Here is a 22288-nt window from a genome sequence, read left to right as displayed (position 1 = left end):
TAGTCCTAAATCCTAATGGGTCGGAATATTAATTTCCCACAGCTTTGGCGCTTCCAACCTTCTTTAGAGTGGTTAAAATAGTTGGATCTTGAAGAATGAGAAAAGCTTTGTAACTAGTTTATTTTACAAGATCGTGGAGAGTTGTAGGATGAAAAAAAAAATTTGTAGCTAGTCCGTCCTACAAACAATGAAAGACTTTTCCTACAAGAAATTGGAGGATGAAGTTTTTTGTGTTCCTCGCCAAAGCCGGAGGCGATCGTGTCGCGCATCTAAGAGCTAAAAGCCTAGAATCCTATGTGAAAACTTTAAATTGAATCAAATTTGTTATTGGAATGCATTATGTTTCATTTGCTTGTATTGGAATGCATTCTGTTTCATTTGCTTGTATGTCTTACATGACACTTTGCATATGCACCCACCTTGGTTTGATCGACCACCAAGGCCAACCACAAAACCATCACCAAGGCCGATCACAAAACCTCACTCCAGTTCGATTGAACACTCTGACTTCAGAAAGATTTTTCAAAAATATAAAACAAGGCCGATCACAAAACCACAATTCATTTGATCAGCCACCAAGGCCCAATCAGTAAACCACACTTTGCTTTGATCGGCCACAAAGGCTCGATCAGTAAAACCAGTCATTGTGATTCAATATGCCATGAAGGTCTGATCGGTAAAACCAAATCACTCTGGCTTGATCTGACATGAAGGCTCGATTGATAAAACTAGTGACTTTGGTTTGATCGGTCATGAAGACCCGATCGGTAGAACCAATAACTTTGTTTTGATCGGCCACGAAGCCCGATTTGTAAAACGAACTCACTCTAGCTCAATTAGCCACCAATGCCCGATCGGTAAAACCACACCTTGGTTTGATTAGTTGTCAAGGCCCGATTGGTAAAACCAATCACTTTGGTTCGATCAGCCATGAAGGCCCGATCTGTAAATCCAATCCATTTGGTTTTGATTGACCATCAAAGCTCAATTAATCAATTAATTGCAAGTTGCTTTGCTTTGCACTTGCATTTACATTCCTTGTATAACATGCTTGAATTCATACTTGTATGTGCATAAAAATGAATATTTGAATGCTATGTGATATGGTAAATACTGATGCATGAAAATCAAGTCATTGCCTTTGACATCTGTTTGCATGTGGTGTCTCAATGAGCACCAACAGTTGTGGTACTACCGCACACATATGCCACCATATGTGTGTGGCTTGATACTTGCAAATCCTTGGATGAGAGGTGGCTAGCAATGCTAGTTGGTCGGTGTGTGAACCTCCTATATAGAGCACGCCACCTCATCTCTTATGGCATCACACTTGAATGCCATAAGCAATTCACAATGTGTGCAAACTTGATTGTGTCATCCTGCATGATTGTATGAGCATCACCTTATGTGTCTTGATAGCAAATTAGGCTTGTTAGGTGAATGACCCATGTGTTAATTAGGATGCTTTAACGAGCGTTGTTTGTCTGGTAAAATTCGATGTGCAATGTTAGTTATTGCATCGGGATCAACACTAGTATGAATATGCTAAGAATCAAAGAGATATAACTTGTATCACATTGTTTGTTACAGGTCTGCATTTAATGACCATATTTTATAATAATAATAATAATTTTTTACTTTTCTACTTATGATATCCATCCCACTTTTCAAAATAATGTAAATAGCTAGTTAGGTCAATTGTAAGGCCAACCTCTTTCTAAAATTCATCTTTGGTGACATTATTTAGATCCCTTGGATCGTTAGGACGATCTCTTTAGATCTCTTAGATTTTTAGGATGTGGTCGGTGTGACGACCTCATCAAAGTCATACGGTAATCAGAAACTTAAATCTGCACTTAGATGTTGGTTAGGACATTTCTTGGTAAATGGTGTGTCAGGCTAAGGACTAGGATGCTAGGTAGTTATTTTTTTTCTGACTATAGTTCTTTGCGGGGCATCACCTTTTCTGCTTCTTGTTGTGCTTGCATGTGTCCATCAACTTTTTTAAAATTTTGAAAATTGATTTTGAAATTTAATTTAATATAATAGGTATATAGTATGGGTTTTGAAAGTAAGTTTTAATTTTCGAAAAATGAAACCAAATGGATCTCATTCGTTTAATAATTTGTATAATCGTGTCGGATACCGCGAATACTACACCTTCCCGAAAGATAAGTGTATACCTCGGCGATGGATTCAATCCTGCAAACTAAGAGATTTGTGACATATGTTTGGCCTGTGAACATTTTATATGTGACCGACAAGTACACATATCTAATATAAAGATTAAATAGAGTTTATTTTACCTGGGTTTTAGGTTCCCTATAGAGGCAAGTCTCTATAGTTAATTACATCCCAAAGTTAATTACATCCCAAATGACAAATGACGGGAGTCACTTGATAAAACTCTCGATAATGATCATAGATAGTAGTCTTCAAGAATTCGAGGTTTAGATTTTCACGGTAGGACATGGAAAGACAGGTGGGAGTGGCTCAAATATGCTCAAATATGAACAGTTATTTTCAGGAGTCCAAAAGAAGAAAAAGGTAGGGGATGTCACAGATCCTGAGGAGAAACCTCAGTGTTCCCAAACTATCTTAATGTATGACTGAGTTTTGGAGACGATGTTATTTAGGTGTTTAATCCTGTCAATTTATTATTTGAGACTTATATTTGTATAATATCTGATTATGCAAATAGCCCGCAAAGAGGTGAGGGTTTACGTCGTAACGAACGACAACCTCAAAACCTAAAGCGAATTAGGACTTACGTTGTACAACATGGTTGCACAAGTGCCAAAAGAGGGTGTGAGGATTTACGTCGTGCTGGGGGAGCTACCTCGAAGTCCTATGGGTCGTTATTTAAACTAAGGAGAGAGATTGCTGAAGAAGATCCTCTTATTACTCGATTCAAGCTTCTTATTGTGCTGCCCACAAAGTTGTCTCCAAGCTCCTCGTCAAAGTAGCAGTCTGGCGTGAAGTTTGACGTCGTCCCTCTCGTCTATTCCACGGGTAGCTCCACGATCATTGAATGCTTCAACCACGTCCGAATTTATACCGAGAAGTTGGTATGAGAATTCAATTTAAAGAAAGATTACCCATATAAATGTGCAGACGTGCATAATGAAAAGTATCCTAATAGTAAAGTGTATTGAATATGCATATCACTCAATTCCAATGTATTGGTGTATCTAACTTTTAAGCTCAATTTCACTTACCACATTACTTGTGTTCAAGAAGGAATATAAAGTGAATTGTTACCCATGACATGAATTTGGGTAATACTTGTCCTCAATTTCTGCATATTTACTGACTTATCCTCATACAATATATAGTGAGACTTGGATCGACACCCTAAAGATTCCAACCCGTGCGTTCCTTGTATCCAAAAGCCATTCTCAGCTACACTTTAAGAATAATAAGGAAATCAGCATACCTCCAAGATCTTAATTCATTCATCATTTTCATCCTTTTTATTGAAGGTTAACTTCAACTAAATCAGCCCACTAAAAGAGCTTAATCCCCATAAAATTTCAGATTTTTCCATAAAGTCAAATCAAATGAATTTCTGATTTGTATCAAAAATAAGGTTACCAATAGTGTCCACAAGTCTTTGCAGAGAGCTTAATCCCCATAAAATTTCAGATTTTTCCATTAAGTCAAATCAAATGAATTTCAGATTTGTATCAAAGATAAGGTTACCAATAGTGTCCACAAGTCTTTGCATTTCTACCATCCAATTCTTCGTATGTTTTGCACATCTAGCACCTAAGCTTTACATTTTATTAGCATCCAAATCTCTTATAGCATACCAAAAGGCTCATCGAAGCAGGCTATGTATGCAAACTTAAATCCAACCATTCACCTGCCGCTTATCTTCAATAATCTCGGGGATTTTGACATTCTAAATCGGTTAATTGAGCATCCAAGAATCACATGAAATTGAAGGAGCAAAACAAATTGCAAGTTTCCTTGATTTATTTGTGATTAAAGTCTTCGCTTTTATCAGATTACTAGACCAATGCTCTGGGGGGTCGGTTCCCCTCAAATTGAAAGTTTAATTGGTTTTCAATTATGTAGTGGAATATGCATACATAAATACCAGCAAGGAAGATGATCCAGAGTTACTCATAAATAGGTGACACATATATACAAATTAAAGTTTACGTGTTAGACAACTAAATATACAGGAATTGAGTGGCATGTGTGTAAATAAATGTAGAGAAAATTGAGTGGCATATTTGTAATTTAATACACGGAAGATTGAGTGGTATATTGTACAATTGTTTTGTATGAAAATACATAGAAATTTGGTGATATGCATGTAAAAACAAAATTAGATTTTGTGCAAACAAATAAGAATTGAGTGATATGTATGTAAATTTTCCTTGTACGCACCAGAGAAGAAGAGGAAGGGGAGGAGGTATACCTGGCCAAAGCATCGTCTGGGGGGAGGAGTTCACCGGAGGAAGGGACGTGCGGGATTTCGGTGCTGAGAGGCGAGGCGAGCGAGAAGGTGAGGCGAGGTTTTCAGTCTGTGAAGGAGGAGGGGTGCGGGATCGAGCGTAAGGAGAGAGGCGAAGGCTTCTGGGTGAGAGGGGAAGGAGTGGGAGAGCTTCTTTTGCGTGAGGAAGAGGGAGGCGGAGAGGGTGCCGAGTGGTGTTTGACGCATAGAGTAGGCGAGCAAGCAAGGCTTTTGGTGCAGGGCTTTTGTCGGGAGGAAGGGGGGAGTTCGGCTCGGTGAGGGTGTTAGACGCGAGGATTCGGTCGTGAGAGAGAGAGGTAAGCTGGCGAATGCTTTGATCGAGAAAGGGGAGCCAAGTAAAGGTCTCTGTGCCGAGGTGAAGAGGCGAAGTCGAGCGAGGGCGGGCGGTGCAGAGGGAGTCGGGCTCGAGAGAGAGGAAGAGAGAGTTCGGTCGATTCACAGGGCGGGTGAGGGGAGGGGGAGAGGCGAATCGAGCAATGGAGGCGAGAGATGAGTGTTTTTTTTTTTTTTGTTCGTAGAAGAGGAGCGGGGGCCAAACAGAGGAGGAGCAGGTGAGGCGAGCAGGAGAGCCGAAGGTGGAGGAGTTTTCTGTGCCAAGGAAGAGAGGTGGAGCGGGCTTTGTCAAGAGAGAGGGGAGGCGAAGCTGGCATGCCTCTCGAATGAGGCGGGGAGCAATTTTTTTTATATCTGGGATTCCAGAATGACGGTTATGCGCGTAATTGATGAGTTTCCATTACTAGAGGAGTTTATTTGGCATATAACAACTCCTAATTAAATTTCATTAAGATGAGATTAAATGATTCATTTGAAATTTAAAATGTGAAATTCAAAATTGTTTAACCATTATTCAGCTCGAGTCTAGCCTGAATCGAATTCGAGTTAAATCTGGGTTAAGCCCGGGCCCCGCATCCCACTAAAAAAACATGTATCGATTTTCGTGTTGATAGCTCATGTTTGAAACCATAGTGATACGGTTGTCCTTCCTAGCTAAAGTCAACGTGCCGGACGAACCTGTGTGGTCTGTTTCGTCATCCGGGGTCGTCTGGACGAGTTCGTCGATAGGCAAGTCAAAGATGTGTCAAATTTAATATTGAATTTTGGGTTTGTGACGGATCATTTTGAAAATCGACTTCAGTTTAAATATTGGTGCAATGTGTGAATTGTGGTGTTCGCGTTATCAAGTCATGGAGGATTCACCTATGGCCTTCTAAACCTGTAGGAACTCATTTTTGAGTCATCTACATGTTAGCCCTTAGCTCTTGCAACTAAGAGTTAATTGCTTGGGACTACTCATACGAGGTCCGCACAAAAATGAGTCAAGAAGTGACTTGAAATTCTATGGGAGGTGGGCTCTATTACTAGTCTGCTATAATGGTCAATAAGAAACTCCTAAGGCTAGATTCTGGGTTCTGGGAGTAGGAGACTAAGAACTCACTGAAAATGAGGTCAACAACATGTTCATTGATTTTGATATGCATGGTATTATATTAAGGCGGTCTTGTATAATGAGCCATGCCAAAAATACACACACACACAGGTACAAAAAGGGAGGAGCAATGTAATGATTCATATATTAACCTCTTTCTGCAGGTGTTGTTTATCTCCTCCCACTAGACATAACTCATATGTTTTGCATGATATAATACGTGCTAACCTATTCTGCAGGTCGAATCGTGTTTTATTTATTTTATCATATATTTGATAGAGTCCCTAATATTGAGTCTGTATCAGAAATAAGGTACGGGCACTGGTTTTGATACGCATGACTCACCAAATCTCGTGATGGGGATTAGAAGTAGCTACTCCTGTCCCGTACCTTAATTTTGAATTCATATTCATGTATAAATTTGGGACTGACATGTATATGCGGAGTTCGATCGTTTTTCTTGCTTTCCTGGGATTTGTAGACCCAACGACACCAGCCTTATATTATTTTGTTTGGCGTGTCTTTACTTTCATGGATTGTGTTTGCCTTTTATTTTTCTTGGCTTGTTGGTTTGTCTGGGCTCTGCGAAAAATGAAATTCAGGCTCTATAAGGACAAACTAATGTCTTTTCAAAATTTTATTAATAAAAGTTTCAAGATAAAATTTAAAATTTAGAATTAAAATATTCTAATTTTAAAATGAGTAATTTCATTTATGTATTTACTTTTCTACCTGGTTTTAGGGTCGGTTTTAAAACGGGATTGCCTATCATGAATATTACACAAATCATCCCTAATAGAGCCTCTGTTTAAAATCAAATTTAAAAAATAATTGCATCATTTTGCATGTCCTGAGGTGAAGTCCCCGTGCTCCTCCAATCGACTAAGTCAAGCATAAATTTCTACATAAGAGGTTGTCTAAAATGACTAGCGTGTTAGAGGATTCTTTGACCCAAACGAGGAATGATTCCTTTGTGTGGCAGTTCCAGCTATATAGCTGGGCCCCTCTCATCTTCTCCTTTTCAGCGGCATCTTCTTCATCGAATTGATGAGTATAAGTCCCACATTTACCTATTCCACCTCTTAGAGAGTGATAGGAAATTTGAGGTTTATTTATTATATCTTTAGGGCTACCGGGATTCTCTTGGATGACACAATTCATGGATTGCTGATAAGAGGTCTCTGGTCGGGTTGGGTCGACTACCTTCATGATCCAGTAACTTAGGGTTTCCATAACTTGCGATGAAGGATTGATGACATTCTAACCTGGCCACCTCTGCCTGCTTAGAGACTCCTCCCATTTTCTATTGACATCTCCTTTGAGCCTTGCCATCCCTTTAAAAAAAAACAAATCGTTGATATCGTTTTGTGGGCCCTGCATGTCTAGGTGCCATCGCCCGTAGTGGATACAGTGATTCACCCTTTTACCTATGGCCCGATATAGGTATCGAAAGCATCGAGATTCTCCTACTTGAAATAATCAAAATCTTTTGGTTTCCTAAATTACCAGATTAAAAGTAATTTCAGCAAGATCATTTTTATCGAGAGTATTCTTAGACATCCCTCAAGATATAATTAACCTAAGGAATATTTTCTTTTAGGAGATGCTCTTAACCCATAACAAACACAAAAACTTGACTCTCTGGTTGTGGGTTGCTTTCATAGGTTTTCTTCATGGATATTTTTCAAATGCATTTTCGATTCAATCTCGTTTCGGAAGTACATTGTCGGGCTATCACGCTAGCCTACATTATGAAAGTTTTTCATTTTCTTTTTATATTGTTTGTCTATTTTTGTTGTATTTTCTTTTTTTTTCAGCTCCTCTCAAAAGAGAAACTTATCTGGAAAGAGAATTACACAATGACAACAAGACAAGTTGGCGACTCCAAAAAGTTCAACTAAAAAGAAAGAAAACAATCCTTATCTGGAAAGAGAATTACACAATGACAACAAGATAAGTTGGCGACTCCAAAAAGTTCAACTAAAAAGAAGGAAAACAATCTATAGTACAATTTGAATTCAAATGTGGTGGTAACCAGCTTGTCGACGCACTTGAGTTTGGCCGACTAAGACGGCCGGTCGAGTGGCAATCGTGTCTGCCTAAGTAAAAGGTTGGTCGATCAATTCGTTGCGGTCGAGTGCCATTGTGAAGAGTTTATGCAGTTTGGGACTGTAGGTGTGGCCCACTGATTGAATCCCTCGCCATAATGTATTTGGTGGCTTCGACTGAGCTATCGGTTGTTGAATGATCGACTTGGATCACGTTCTCTTAGTATGATGCCTCAGTTGTTCAGTCATTATCCTGAGTCGCTTGATTGTTTTGATATTCGTGTCGATAGTTTTGATGCATATATTTAAATAATTTAAATAGTGATTTTTTTGTAGAGAAATATTTGCATGTAAATAAAAAAAAATGCTACGAAACATAAGTCACGGCACTGATGTAAACTGAATTTGGCTGGCCAGTTCTGACAATGATGGACCGAACAATGCCAGTTGAGACGACAGGGTTAAGTGGGCTGAAAATTTTCTCTTATATGTTTAGAAGGTTGATTAATAAGATATATCAGTATACATTTTAATACAATTTTTAAATTTGATAATATAGTTCAGCTGTTTAACTATTTTCAGGACGAGCTCGGCAGTCCAACACTTGATCGGGGTTGAGCTTAGCGGAGCTCGTGGAGATTTAATACTGAAATGTCAACGAAGAAATGCTATTGAGCATTTGAGAAGAAAAAAGCTATTTAATAATATACTGCTTTTGATTCTTTTTTATACATAGAGTTCCGTATCGTTTGTGAATATATATAGTCTGATGAAAGATCTAATAATATAAAAGATACGCCATAGAGAGAAGGAGAGATTGACCAAAATCTTGAGAGAGAACCTTAGGAAATGTGTGGAATTCTTATCTTCGATCAATTAGATCGCGTGGCCTGTCGAAGGTCTCTGAGTTACAAGGTCTTAAAAGAAGAAAGAGAGGAGATCTAAAGTCCTCACTCCGTCCTTTTTCATCCCCTTTTATACACAAGGGAGAAAAATCATAAAATAATCGACATATTACATCATGTAATATACGATGTTCTTCTTTGATCTCTTGACGAAAGGCTCGCGATTTGGGAATCGGGTGTTACCAATACGGATTTTGTCCCTAATATTTGAGGGAAGAGATTGAGTTCCAAGTGTAGGGCGATACTTTTAATAAGAGATAGACATAAGTCCTTACTAAGCATGATGACTTCTTCCAATATTTGCATTAGCACAGGTGGACCAGGCTGACCATTTAGGAAGAATAAACATAATCAGATCGGCATGAAGGGTTCAATTCAACTAATTCATCAAGTGGGTTTCAGTTTGACCACTTCAATAGGTGGGCTTCAGTTCATCTATTTCAGTGGGCGGGCTTCGGTTCATCTATTTCAGTGGGCTGGCTTCGGTTCATCCACTTCAGTATATCAATATACTTGTATATGTCAGTATTTACGTATACAACTACAGTCACAAAGATTAAAGTTAACAAATTAGTTCCGATGTCAATTTTTATTATTATGTTCATCAAATTCAATGATTTTAAATTAAATCTTTTGATGCACATATAAACTTACCAAGTAACAAATGGGGATGGTGTTGGGGGGTTGAGAGGAACAGTAGGTTGATGTTGAGCGTTGGATCCGTCAAGAAAAGGGTTGTGAAGTCAGTTTTAATGGCGAAAACTCATCATGTTGAGGTGACAATATCGAGCACAAACATCAAAGATTTATTAGGTGAGAGAGAACGAAATGCAAACTGGTAGAATACTTCATTGAGAAGAAAAGGTTGAGTTAGTTGATGATAACAAGCATAACATAAATGAGACGCAAGAACTTTTAGAGTGGATGCAGTTGTTTGAGTGTTTGATTGATATTTAGAATGGATCCTCAGAGTTAGATTTACGTAAGACAATACTACTCCTGTAAGAAATAAGCTACAATTTTTAAAAATATTGAACACTAACACATTATTATTATGAAATATAATAATAAAATATTAAGAATAATATAAAGAAAAACTAAAAAAATCATAACGAGAATATCAGCCGCCCCAGCGAGCGATTAACGAATCAATCGAGCTCCTCCACATCCACAAGAAAAGAAATCAGACAGATAAGCCGAACATATAGGATTAACTTTTAAATATTTTTCTTTGTTTTACTTATAAAAATTATACCAAAGATGTTTCAAGAAAAAAATAATAATTTAATTCACTAATTTAAGGCAAGCATGTCCGACAGGCATGTCTGATAGATGCTTCACTTTTTATTTTAATATTATTTAAATCGGGCACGATAAGGACAAATCAGACACATGTCTAAGACGTCTCGGGCGAGTGTCGGTATCTAAGAAGTATCTGCACGACTTCTTAGTTAGAAGTGCCCGCAGTATAATTAAAATAGATTGGTTCCCCAAGATGAATGCTCCTCGATTTTATACCAAAGATGTTTCAAGAAAAAAATAATAATTTAATTCACTAATTTAAGGCAAGCATGTCCGACAGACATGTCTGATAGATGCTTCACTTTTTTATTTTAATATTATTTAAATTGGGCACGATAAGGACGAATCAGACACATGTCTAGGACGTGTCGGGCGAATGTCGGTATCTAAGAAGTATCTGCACGACTTCTTAATTAGAAATGCCCGCAGCATAATTAAAATAGATTGGTTCTTGCTATCCATGAAACCCCAAGATGAATGCTCCTCGATTTTCTTGAAACCTATACATGACTAGGTCTTCCTTGGTGCCATTCGTTCCGCTTTTCCTTCAAACCCTTTTGACTTAACAGGCCAATCTATTGCACCTCCAGGCTAGCCAGCTAGGTGTTATTATTGTGAATATATGTACTCTGAACTTGTTATGTGTGATTATTATTATTCTATCATTAATAAAAAAATCTCCACCGCTGCATCTTCTTCTTTCCACTTATACGGATTCGATTATAGTATAAGAGTTGTAAATCCTGCGCAGGTCCATTTGTCATTTCATTATCTTCGAAATTTTGGTTTTTCAACTCTTCGTTTTCTGTTATTTCTTTGATTCTCCCGCATACCTCATTCCTTTCCTGTTCTTGGAGACAACTTCTTGATTTTCAAACTTTTTTGTTTACCTGAATTTTCTTTTCTTTCTCGATTTATTGGTTTGTTTTCAGCTGAATCTCTGTTCTTCTTCGCTTCTTACAAATTCAAATCATTCATGTCTCAACCACAAGGTTTTTAAGATCAATAAAATCCACAACACGTACGTCGCTTACGGAAGAATATCTATGGTCTAAACCAGTCACCCCATCAATGGTATTATACATTTTCAGAATATCTTGCTCAACACGGCTTTCATTTCAACAAAGCGGATCCGTCTCTTCTTATATATCAAAATGATGGAATTCTGACATTCTTTCTGATACATGCGGATGTTCTAGTAACAGTTAATAACCTGAATTTTATTCAGAATTTATTCAAAGTTCTTCCTAACAAGTTTCAAATTAAGGAGATGGGGCAAATAACTACATTTCTAGGCATTCAGTTCACAAGATGGAATCCGGCTACCATTTAAATCAAACTTTATACACTTCAGAATTACTTAATAAATTTGGAATGCAGACTTGTAAAGAGCTACTAACTCTTGTTCCACCAAGGTCACTAGCAATAATGGCTCACAATCTTTCTCGGATATCACTCTTTATTGACAACTTGCTTGTATGTTACAGTATCTTACGGTCACTAAACTGAACATAACCTATGGTGTCAACAAGGTGTGTCAACATATGCACTCTCCAACAGTTAAAAATTTTCCACAAATCAAACACATTCTTTGATATCTTAAAGGAACTCCAACTCATGGACTTCGATTCACCAACAACTACTCTATCATTCGATCTTATTCAGATTCGAACTGGCTAGGAGATCCTTCTACTAGAAGATCTGTACCAGACTACAACACATTCTATGGTGAGAATTTCATTTTTTGGAAAGTTCAAAAGCAAAAAATTGTGGCTAAAACTTCTATAGAAGCGGAGTACCGAGCTCACTTTGGCAACAACAGATGTCATATGAATTCATAGATTACTAGTTGAAGTTCACCTATATATGGATATTCCTACTACTTTTTTCTGCAATAACACATCAGTTCTTGCTCTAACTAATAAACCTAACTTCCATGCCCAAATCAAACAATCGAAATTGATTATCGCTTTATTTGAGATCAAATTGCAGCAAAAATTATTACAGTTCAACATATAGCAACTCTGCGATCAAAACACAAATATTTTCACAAAAGCTCAACATACAACCACCTTTCACAAGCTTAGAAACAAACTTAACATCTATCCATTAGATGCTAAATTTGAGGGGGACTATTAGCAGTGTTATTATTATAAATATATGTACTTATTTGCCGATAGGATTTATGCCTTTAAATAGCTGAACTTCTTAAGTGTAATTATTACTCCTCTTTCATTAATAAAGAGATATCCACTGCTACATCTTCTTCCTTCCTCTTATACGGATTCTATCAGGTGGCATTTTTGTTAGAGTGGAAAAGTGGTTACGATACTTTGATGTCATAATGTACACATTTGTGCATGTCCGACTATCACAATCATTTGAAGCCAAATTGTAGTGGACAACAACACTTATGTGGCATCAAATTATCAGGACCGACATTGCAATAGATTTAAATATGCAATAACATAAAAATCATGCTTCAATAAAATTGGTCATTCAATGGCCCATAAAGATGAATAAAGGAAATATCACATGGATGTTTGATGTTCCCAATAGGTCACCTTAATCACAAGTGCTCAAAGCATGGTTGAGATGATTTGTAAGGAGACTCTTGGATATCTCATCTAAGAGACCTTCCTAAAACGTCTCGAGAAATATTTTTTAGAGGACATTGCCGAGATGTTCATAGAGAATGGGGAGTTTGATTATGTGATCTCAACACGTAAGACCAATATATCTGAGATAGATATGATAGCCATAAGGTTTTAGGACGTGAAAATTTTGTGATTACAGGTGATGTCTCAACATGCTAAGTTCACAAGCTTGGATCTCAAAGTAGTAGTGAATAATGAATTTTGAATTTCAAATTATCTAATTATGTTAAACACCAAATTCATTTAAAATGAGCTGTTGATTTTTTTAAAACCCCTAAAAGAAATATTTTATATTTATTTAAAGTAAAAAAATGTGACTTTAAAGAAAAATGATTTAATAAAATTTAAATAAATAAAAGTAATATTTAAGTGCAAGGAAAATTCAAACTTGAAATAAAGACTTGGATATATAAAAGTAATATTTAAGTGCAAGGAAAATTCAAACATGAAATAAAGACTTGGATATTATTATTTACTTATAGATATACGTGTTGAACATACAAATTTAATTCAGGCAAATTTCAATTAAAATTTGATAATGATTTAACAGCACTTTTATCAATTAAAGTTATAATATATGAATTAATCATGAATATATTTTATAATAGGTGCATTTACATACCACACAATTCTTATCTATTTACATATCTAACATATTAGCTACACAACATTCAAATATCTGATATCACATCGAAATACACGTCTCTAACATGACACATTTTGATATATATATTTTTATAAATATAAATATTAAAATTTAGGTGTTTAATATGTAAATAAATAAAGTTATGTGGTATACATGTAAATTTCTTTTTAAAATACCCTTTTATTCGTCTATATGTGCATTCAAATAAAAAATATGTATATTCTCCTAATTTTATTGGTACTAACTGCTTCATTATATAAAATTGAATTAGCTGTGACAGTTTTATGTTTAATAAGGCTTAACTTTTGAATTTGCTAATAAGTGATGACTTGCTTTTCTCATTTTAATTTAAGCAAATTTATTTTGTGATCATCGTTGGTTTAATTGATAATAAAAAATACTGGCGGCGTCGACACAAACGTCCAAGGTGTTGCCTGCCAATTCTTGATAATCGACAGCAGAAATGATAGACAAGCTAGTCAACTGCTTAGAGAAATGGTGTTCATTTGACTGCTGATTTGGGCAATAAAAATTTTGAGTAGTTTATTGGTAAGTTTTAATAGTTTCCCTTTTTTTCTTATTGGACTGCTTCAATAGTTGAATTTTATGAGAAAATGTTGTAATTTATTAAGACTTGTCTACTAATTAAATTAAACGAAGTGGAGCAACACAAATGTCAAAAGGAAACATAGAAAATCTTAGTCATATTAGTTTTTTGTTAATGCGAGTACCCAATAAGTTTTAATCAAATTTTGCATGTTTATATTTAAAAATGGTATATATAGTTATAATTTTTTTATTAAAAAAAGATATATTGTAGTTTTTAGCTATGAATATTACTTTGAAATTGGATTAAGCTATTTAGAATATTAGCGGGATTGTTTATCTCTAGTTATGATCAATTGAGTAGAGGATTAAGCCTTAGTCCGGTGATAGTTGTGATATTATATGTTCTAAGTATGAGTAAGCCGGTCTGGGTTGGCTAACTTGTTTTGTGATTTCAAGAGTGTTGAATCTGTGTTTGTCCAAGAAGAGAGAGAGAGAGAGAGAGAAAAAGAGAGGAGTGGACAGTAATGAAGAGTAATACGTCGTGTCTTATTCAAGAAATGATCTCCTCCTTTATAAGGGAGAGAGTACGATATGGTGATGCTACATTTTTGTCCAAATTTTCATAGGGGTTGTAGTATTCTTAGTATTTTGCAAATAATGAACAAATTGTTCAGTTGTTTTCCAGTTGGGTCGACTGAGCTCATTCAACTTCAACTCGGTAGGACTGATCGGTCGGCTAAGCTTAGTCGGTGTGACCAGTCGACAAAGCTTGGCAGATTTCGGGTCGGCGGGACTTGTTCGTTCGGTTAATTTAGTCTAATTGTTGACTCTTGATAATATATGGGATTGCTTCTGAACCTCCCATATATGATTGGAGATGTTGAAGAGGCTAGGTCTTCCCTCGAGCTGACTTCTTCATATCAATTGGTTTGAATATCGATCTGTCTTGTTTTTGGTCGAATGGCTCGTATTCGGATAATCCGGTCGTCTTCTTGACCCAATCAGCTTTGGCCTTGTTTTCTTTGGCTCTAACGGTTGCATTTGATTGAAGAGGTGGGTCGGTTGCTCTTTTGTCGTTGGGCCCTCCTTTATCGTATTTTCTTCCTTATAGACTATTATATCTCCTCAGGATTGGCGCTGGAATATTTTTATGTACATATTTTAGTTCACTGATTCTACTTCTTCTTGAAAGCAAATTTGCAATCAAAATAAGAGAATTTAAGGCAAAAGGAAGATAGCATTTATTCTTAATTAATGATTTAATAATTGAACTCTCTTCATTTATGTACCTTTAATTATAAATAGAGTGTGACTCGACTCTTTCACATGTCATAGTTGCTTTGCATCTCTTATCATCTGAATCAATCGGCTTTCAAGCATTACCGTGGAGAACGTGTCGAATCTGCCAATCGATCCCCCCCAGCAAAAAATGCTTCTTTCCACTTTTGGGAGACCGAAGTAGAAGTATCATCCAGAAGATGAAAAGAAAAAAAATTCCTCTAAAAAGAGAAAAAAATATATGTTGCAACATCAGCTCGAGGGATTCATTTCTCCATCCTTAGCAGAGCAACGATTGGGCGACCAACTGGCCATCTATCTGTCAGCTAAACCTTCAACTGTGGCATAAGACATGTCAATTGAACAAATCACACAAGAATCTACCGGTGCTCTATCGTCGCCTGAGACCAAAAAGTTGTTAGTGCTCTGTTGCCGCCCAGGATGCAAGAGGTTGTGGTGCTCTGCCTCCACCTGATGAGGGTGTCATGTTAGTTACATCATTTAAGTGGGATCGAATCTTTAGTATAAGGAGTCTCGATCATACTTGTTGGGGTTTCATTTTTTTTTTTGGTTCTCCTTTTCTTTAAGTCGTCTTTTAATGTTGTTGGGTTGCTAAACTTGAGCGATGACTCGCCTCCAACAAAATTTGGTGGGAATCTGACCACGATGTCAGTGATGGTTGTTTAGGTATCAGCCGGAGCAACACACTCTCATGTGAGGATGGTGGGATTAACCGCTCGAGTAGTCCTCCTGTGGCCCATGGAGAAACAACTAATGATTGTTAGATGTCCCCTGGGTCACTGGCTCACCACCTGGATGAGATCAAGAAGTCCTTCACTTAGTCGGCTTGGATTCAACAAGAGAAGGAGATACGCGAGACGTTGGCTCGTGTGAAGAGATCATAGAGGATTGAGGAGAATATGGTCGTTCTTCAACACGAACTATCGAACGTCCGGGGCTTATGCCTTACACTCCTAACTCAAACTGAGACAAATCAGGTTGTATCGGCGAGGCTATGTCATGGTCAATACAGTAGACGATCCCCTTGTAAAATAAAATAAAATAAAAATACCCTCTTGCTCAGTGAACTCAGAAAATACCGCGTGGGTTTTCTCTTAGAGTAGTTTTTTAGTGTAATTTATAATGTTTATTTTAGAAATAAAATTTATTTTTCCGTCTCTAATCCTGTGTTGATGTATTTTTTTTTTTATTTATACCTTTTCAAACATATTATATGATTCAATTTTACTTCTTTTGTTTCCCTCTATAAGCTAGAAAAGTTGGACCGGTGCTACACTTTTACTACCTTTTTCTTCTCTTATTTCTTTTTCCCTTGGCTTTTTATTCTTTGCACTCTGTTTTGATGGCTCTGATGTACTCTTCAAAAACTTTCAAATTGATCATTGCAACTGAACCGTCAACGTTGACTCAAGGAGAGTGGATCTATGGTTCCTCATTTAGGCATTGCGCATTCAGTGGGGGCGACTGAGCGACCACAATGTATGACCCCAACCTCATCTTCCACAAGGACCAATTTCACTTCAGCTTGATGTTGCCTCTTAGCTATGTGTTGTGGACTATCAATCATTACGGATTCATTCCCGCTTAGATCTTGCAGGACTCCATTATCACCATTATGACCTTCATCATCTTCTATCATTGGTTGAGAATTATGTGGTTGACAAATTTCTTCACGTGCCTATTCTCATTCCAGTTTATCCTCAATGGTTATGTCCAATTGACTCTATCGACTAGTTTCAGTTGTTAGGGATGGACAATTAGGTGAAAAACTTGAATATTCAATTTTGCATCATTTCTTCTTTATCGGGCTGGAACATTTAGAGTGATCTATTCGGGTATTAGTATAAAGTTAACAACTTTTGGTCCATCAGTACCTTGATTCGATAATTATCAATATAATGTTTAAAATGTTGAATGGGAAACAACAATTGCCGCCTAAGCCATGATGAAGACGTCCCGTGTGATTGCTAGCGATGAAACCTCTCACCCCAAAGTTGCTGAAGTTGCAGGTTAGAGTATACCTCTGTTCGCCTGTGTTGGCTAAGATCTTGAAGATGTCAATTTTGGGTATTTTGGCAAAATTTGGGAATATTAGCCAAATTTGGGTCCCAAGGGCAGTTAGGTAATTTGGAGGTGCCTAGGGGCAAAAGACCAAGTTAAGCATTCCACATAGAATTGGATAAATATCCATTCTAAATGAACCATGGATTAATGTATTGTGAAGATGTGGTGTATCTTAGTTCCAAGTCAACACCCCGGGTCAACCCTAAAGCCAAGTAATCCTGTAGGGATTCTTCTTAAATTCTCTTATAATGATCTTACCTACTAAATGCTAGAGGTTAAGATCAATATGTGGAATTTCAAGTTGAATAAAAAGAAGAGTTTGGGGTACCTCTTCTAGTTTTCTAAGACTAGTCAATAGGAAAGTCCTATGGCTAGACCTAGGCTACTAAAGAAGTTTTCTAGACCTCAACCAAAAGTGAGGTCAACAACGTCCCGTGTGATTGCTAGCGATGAAACCTCTCACCCCAAAGTTGCTGAAGTTGCAGGTTAGAGTATACCTCTGTTCGCCTGTGTTGGCTAAGATCTTGAAGATGTAAAACTGGTTTATTCTATATCTAGTTCCTCTGTTATTTTCCAAAGGATCGCCACCAACGAGCTGATTCTCATAAAGAGAAGAGTTTTTGCAATGCCTACTAAAATCCTATTTTGGTTGTAGGCTCGTCCAGTGCACAACACTAAGAAGCTAAAAGGATCCTGAGTTAGTTGGAATAGAGTGGTTCTGAGAAGGATGCTTCCACAAAAAAAATATTGGATGTGGGATTTGTCACCCCTCAGTTGAATACTTTGGCATCCCTTAAGTCGTTAGCGAGGGACAAAGCCAATTACCCTTCTCTCACTACTTGAGAGAATCTGAGTCTGAGCTTGAGCCAGCTAGCTAGGAAGAGGAAGTATGTCTCCATAAGGGAAATGTTCCAACAATCGGTCTAAGTGTCTCACTTGCTCCCTCTCACTGAAAGAGATGGAAGGGCCCCCCACTTGCATGTGTTTCGATGTAGCCGGCCTCTAATAGCTTATGAACCTCCTCGTGAATCGGCTTAACTAAGGTGATGGCCAGTGACCTCATCTTTCACTTCATTAATTAGGTAGCTAAAATTACATTTAGGAGATGACACGCGACATTGATTGGTATTCCTAACATCTTGGTAATGGACCAGGCAACAGTGATCCTAAATGGTGTTGATCAGGACATCTTTGAACCTTGCATTAAGAACTTCACTTATAAAAAGAAAAATTTACCATTCTCACCCTCGGTCGTCAAGACCTGATGGGTGATCTCATTGGTCTGGAGACCGCCTTCAAAAAGATTATTGAGCTTGAGATACTCTTGCTTAATGCTTCTTAATGCTCCAAGGTAACTTGCGAGACTGCTCAAGATCGCCTTGGATAGGGATTATCTCCTTTTCAGCTGGGAATTTCATTGTTACATAATAAGTTTAGATGATGGCCTTGAAGGAGTCGAGCAGAGGATGGCTAAATATATCATTGTAAATAGGTGGCTAATTGACCACTAGAAACTCCTCCATGTTGATGAATTGTTTATCCTTCTCTCCCTAAGTGAATGGCAGAGCAATTGCTCCTAGCACTTCCTTCTTCTTGCTAGAAAATCCATAGAGTCAACCTATCACCACTGTAAATTGATCATTGTTGAGACCCATCAAACACTAACTTAAACAAGATGTTCACAGAGATGTTAGTTTTGATGAGAATGCTACCATTCTGGTAGTTGTTGATCAATGCAATGACAACGATGACATCACTATAGGGAATACTTCTAGTGGACAAATCTTCATAGGTGAAGGAAATGAGGGGATACAAGCTATGTATGGGAGTGGGGGTGATTTCACATAGTTCAAACAAAGCCTCTTCAAACTAGCACGACGGAACGAGTCTCCAACTCCTCCAAAGATGTAAGGAACTATGTCAGAGATATGGATTGTGTGGGCTCAAGCTGGCTCATCTAATATTTATTCCATTGGAGATTTTTCTTGCTATTAATTTTTTGCTCATAGAGCCATAAACTCCTTAAGTTTACAGGCCTTGATCAGCTCTTGATCAGGCCTTAGTGGTATCAACATTCCTCCATATTGTGACAATTTTCCAAATGGTAAGCGCGGTACTTCTTGGGGTTTTGGACATAAGCTTCGACTTTCATCGCTAGTGCTCACTTGAAATAATATTTATTTTAAATGGCCTCCACTATCTCGACCTGGAAAGCTCTTAAAAAAATTTTCATGAGTATTCCATGGTTAGGAAGTAGGAGCTACTTATATCAAGCCAGCTGTTGGTCGGGACACCGGGCTTGACTCCTTCAGTGGTATGTTATGTTGGTCGCCTTGTGGCTCTAGAGAAACCAATTATATCCATAGTGAGGGCATGCATAAGGATAGGAATTATGCCTCGATCTTCACCCTTTTTCTTGGGCTTTCTTCTATGGGTGACGGGTGAAAGACTCTACTATAGAGAAAATGGGATTGGAGTTATAATCCTAGGCTGATATTTCATTGATCAGCTGTAACAACTCAACCAACGTATTCGGTCACTAAAAATTCAATGCATATGTTTCTTCAGCCCTTAAGCTAGGGTAGCATGAGCTACTGCAAGCTCCAAAACCCGCACTTACAACTTCTTTTGGTAGCATGTGATGAATGATAAAAGGCTCTTGCTCTGTCTTTGTCAGATCTGCATGAGGTCTATTTTATACTTTTTGGCACTAGCAAATTGCATCATAAAAATTAGCTTGAAATCAACGAAGGATGCAATTACTACTGGTGATAATGCATTGAACCACTTCAGGGCTGACACCCTCAATATGCCAAAGAAGAGACAACAATTCAGCATAACGATGATTTTCAATAAATACACAAATAGCTCAAATGAGGCTATGTGGTTGATTGAATCAGTGATCCCCTTGTAGGACTATCATCGGGATTTTGAAACTTTTTAAAGGCTCAACCTCATAGATTTACTGAGAGAATTCATTTTTGGGCTATCGAGGAGCCTCAGCAAACCTGAATCAATGTCAATTAATTGGTACAAACCCAACAATATCAAAGTACTATGATTCGCTTTATCTTTCCAAGGTCGGGGGACTCTTCAGTCGTTGGGCATCGGCCCTTCCTCTCATGGGCACTGCTCTCTTTCTTGAGTCAGCACATGTCATATGACATGTATCATTTGATCTTTTAACTCTTGGGTATGTTGATTCACAAACTTTTTAGTGCAATCCATAATGTCGGTGTCATTACTGTGAGTTTCTTCTCAATGGGTTGATCTTCTTATTTTATGTGGTAAATTTCACGCTCATCGCTCCATTTAGAATGTTGAATCCTAAATTATCCATGAATCACACCTAAGGAATAAAGCATAAGTAAAGAGAAAGAGGGAGACAAATAGATGAGTGAGTAGTAAAACGCCGTATCTGTCATTTCATATTCATAAAATAATCTTACAGGAGAAAGAGTATAATGTGATAATGTTATATTTTTATCCCTACTTTGAAGGAGCTTGTATAGGGTATTCTTAGTATTTTTCATATGAGCTTATCATCTAGGAGAAAGAGCATAATGTCGGTGCCAAGATCAATTTGATTTGTCTCGGTCGGCCTAGATTCACTTGACTAAATGGGATCGGCTCGGCCGGCAGAGTTTGGTCATTATGAGCCAGCTGGTTAAAATTGTTCGGCTATCAATCATTGACCCCTGATGACAGGCGCTTTTGGATGTCTTTGAGGTGGTTGGAGATGCAAATGAGTCAGAAAGCCTCTGAATCAACTCGTTCTTGTATCCTTCTGTCATATTTGGTCTATTAAGATTTGGTCAGCCATAACTTTACTGATTATGCTTCGAATAGCTTCCCTTGGTCGAAAAAGTGGGCATCATAAATTTTTATTGGTGGACCTTCTTTTATATTCTTTTTTCTTCTTGTGAACCATCAGATCCATTCAAGATCAACGCTGACATATTTTGGATGTACAACATGTTTTTTTTTTCTTTATCTTGATTAGTTTTTGATTGGACAATCGAACAAGACCCTCACCAAAAAAAAAATCCATTTTAAAAATCAGGGTTCCAAAATCCAAATTTGCAACCTAAATCGGCACACCTTCACGCAACAGGAAGCGCTACACGACAGCAATTACTAATGGCCACACAAGTCTCTTCTCGTTCAAGACCCTCGCCCAGCTGATGCCGCCACGTAAACGACGCATCGCCGTAACCCTCTCGAACACGCATACGTGAAATCATAAAAGCTACAAACCCCGCCACACACAAACCCCAACATCTCCCTTCTCAGGTATCTCCCTAATCTTCAAATCAACCCATCAAGCCAGATTCATAGAAACAAAGCAAGAAAGATATGGCTCCGCTCATATTGGCGACACAAGTGGCTACAGGACTCAGCGTGGTGGCCGGCGCTATGCTGGTGAAAGCGGCGGCGGAGGGGCGTCTTCTTCCGCCGATGTTCGGCGGCGGTTTGCCTCGCTGTCCGAAGTGCAACGGTACCGAAAGGATTGATTGTTTCTGTTCGCGGTGGTCGGACGGGGATGTGGGTTGCCGCACGTGCGCCGGTTCTGGTCGGATGGCCTGTAATAGCTGCGGCGGTTCGGGGATAGGCCGGCCCATACCGGCCCGGCTATCAGTTCACTCCGACCGGCCTCCTTTATAGGTTGCAGATCGGTGAAGATATGAAGCGATTTTGATAGTTATTTTTCAAGCCTTTCTTTCATTACAGTATTGGTGATTTATCACAATTTAATAGCGTTTGAAGGAGAAAAGTTTAGGCAGATTAGAGCATGATTATAATGTTAATTAAGTTTGATGGTTTTGGATTGTTGTTAATTTGGATGATTTATTGGTTTATGGCTCATGTGATTTGAGATTTTTATAAAAGATGTTGTTTGATTTTT

General features: G+C 37.8%; 1 protein-coding gene across 1 annotated transcript; it reads left to right on the top strand.

Moving 5' to 3' along the window:
• Positions 1–21738: 21738 nt before the first annotated feature.
• On the top strand, positions 21739–22047 carry LOC110020946. The gene has a single exon (XM_020719253.1). It carries the CDS (start codon positions 21739–21741, stop codon positions 22045–22047), a length of 309 nt encoding a protein of 102 aa, XP_020574912.1.
• The last annotated feature ends 241 nt before the right edge of the window (positions 22048–22288 follow it).

The sequence above is a fragment of the Phalaenopsis equestris genome, unplaced genomic scaffold, assembly GCF_001263595.1.
Source record: "Phalaenopsis equestris unplaced genomic scaffold, ASM126359v1 Scaffold000113, whole genome shotgun sequence".
Taxonomy (NCBI): Eukaryota; Viridiplantae; Streptophyta; class Magnoliopsida; order Asparagales; family Orchidaceae; genus Phalaenopsis; species Phalaenopsis equestris.
Note: the sequence above shows the minus strand (reverse complement) of the source record. Positions and strands in the feature narration are given on the sequence as shown.

Coding starts and splice junctions, on each gene's coding strand:
- LOC110020946 (XM_020719253.1), top strand. CDS start 21,739: ATGGCTCCGCTCATATTGGCGACACAAGTGGCTACAGGACTCAGCGTG.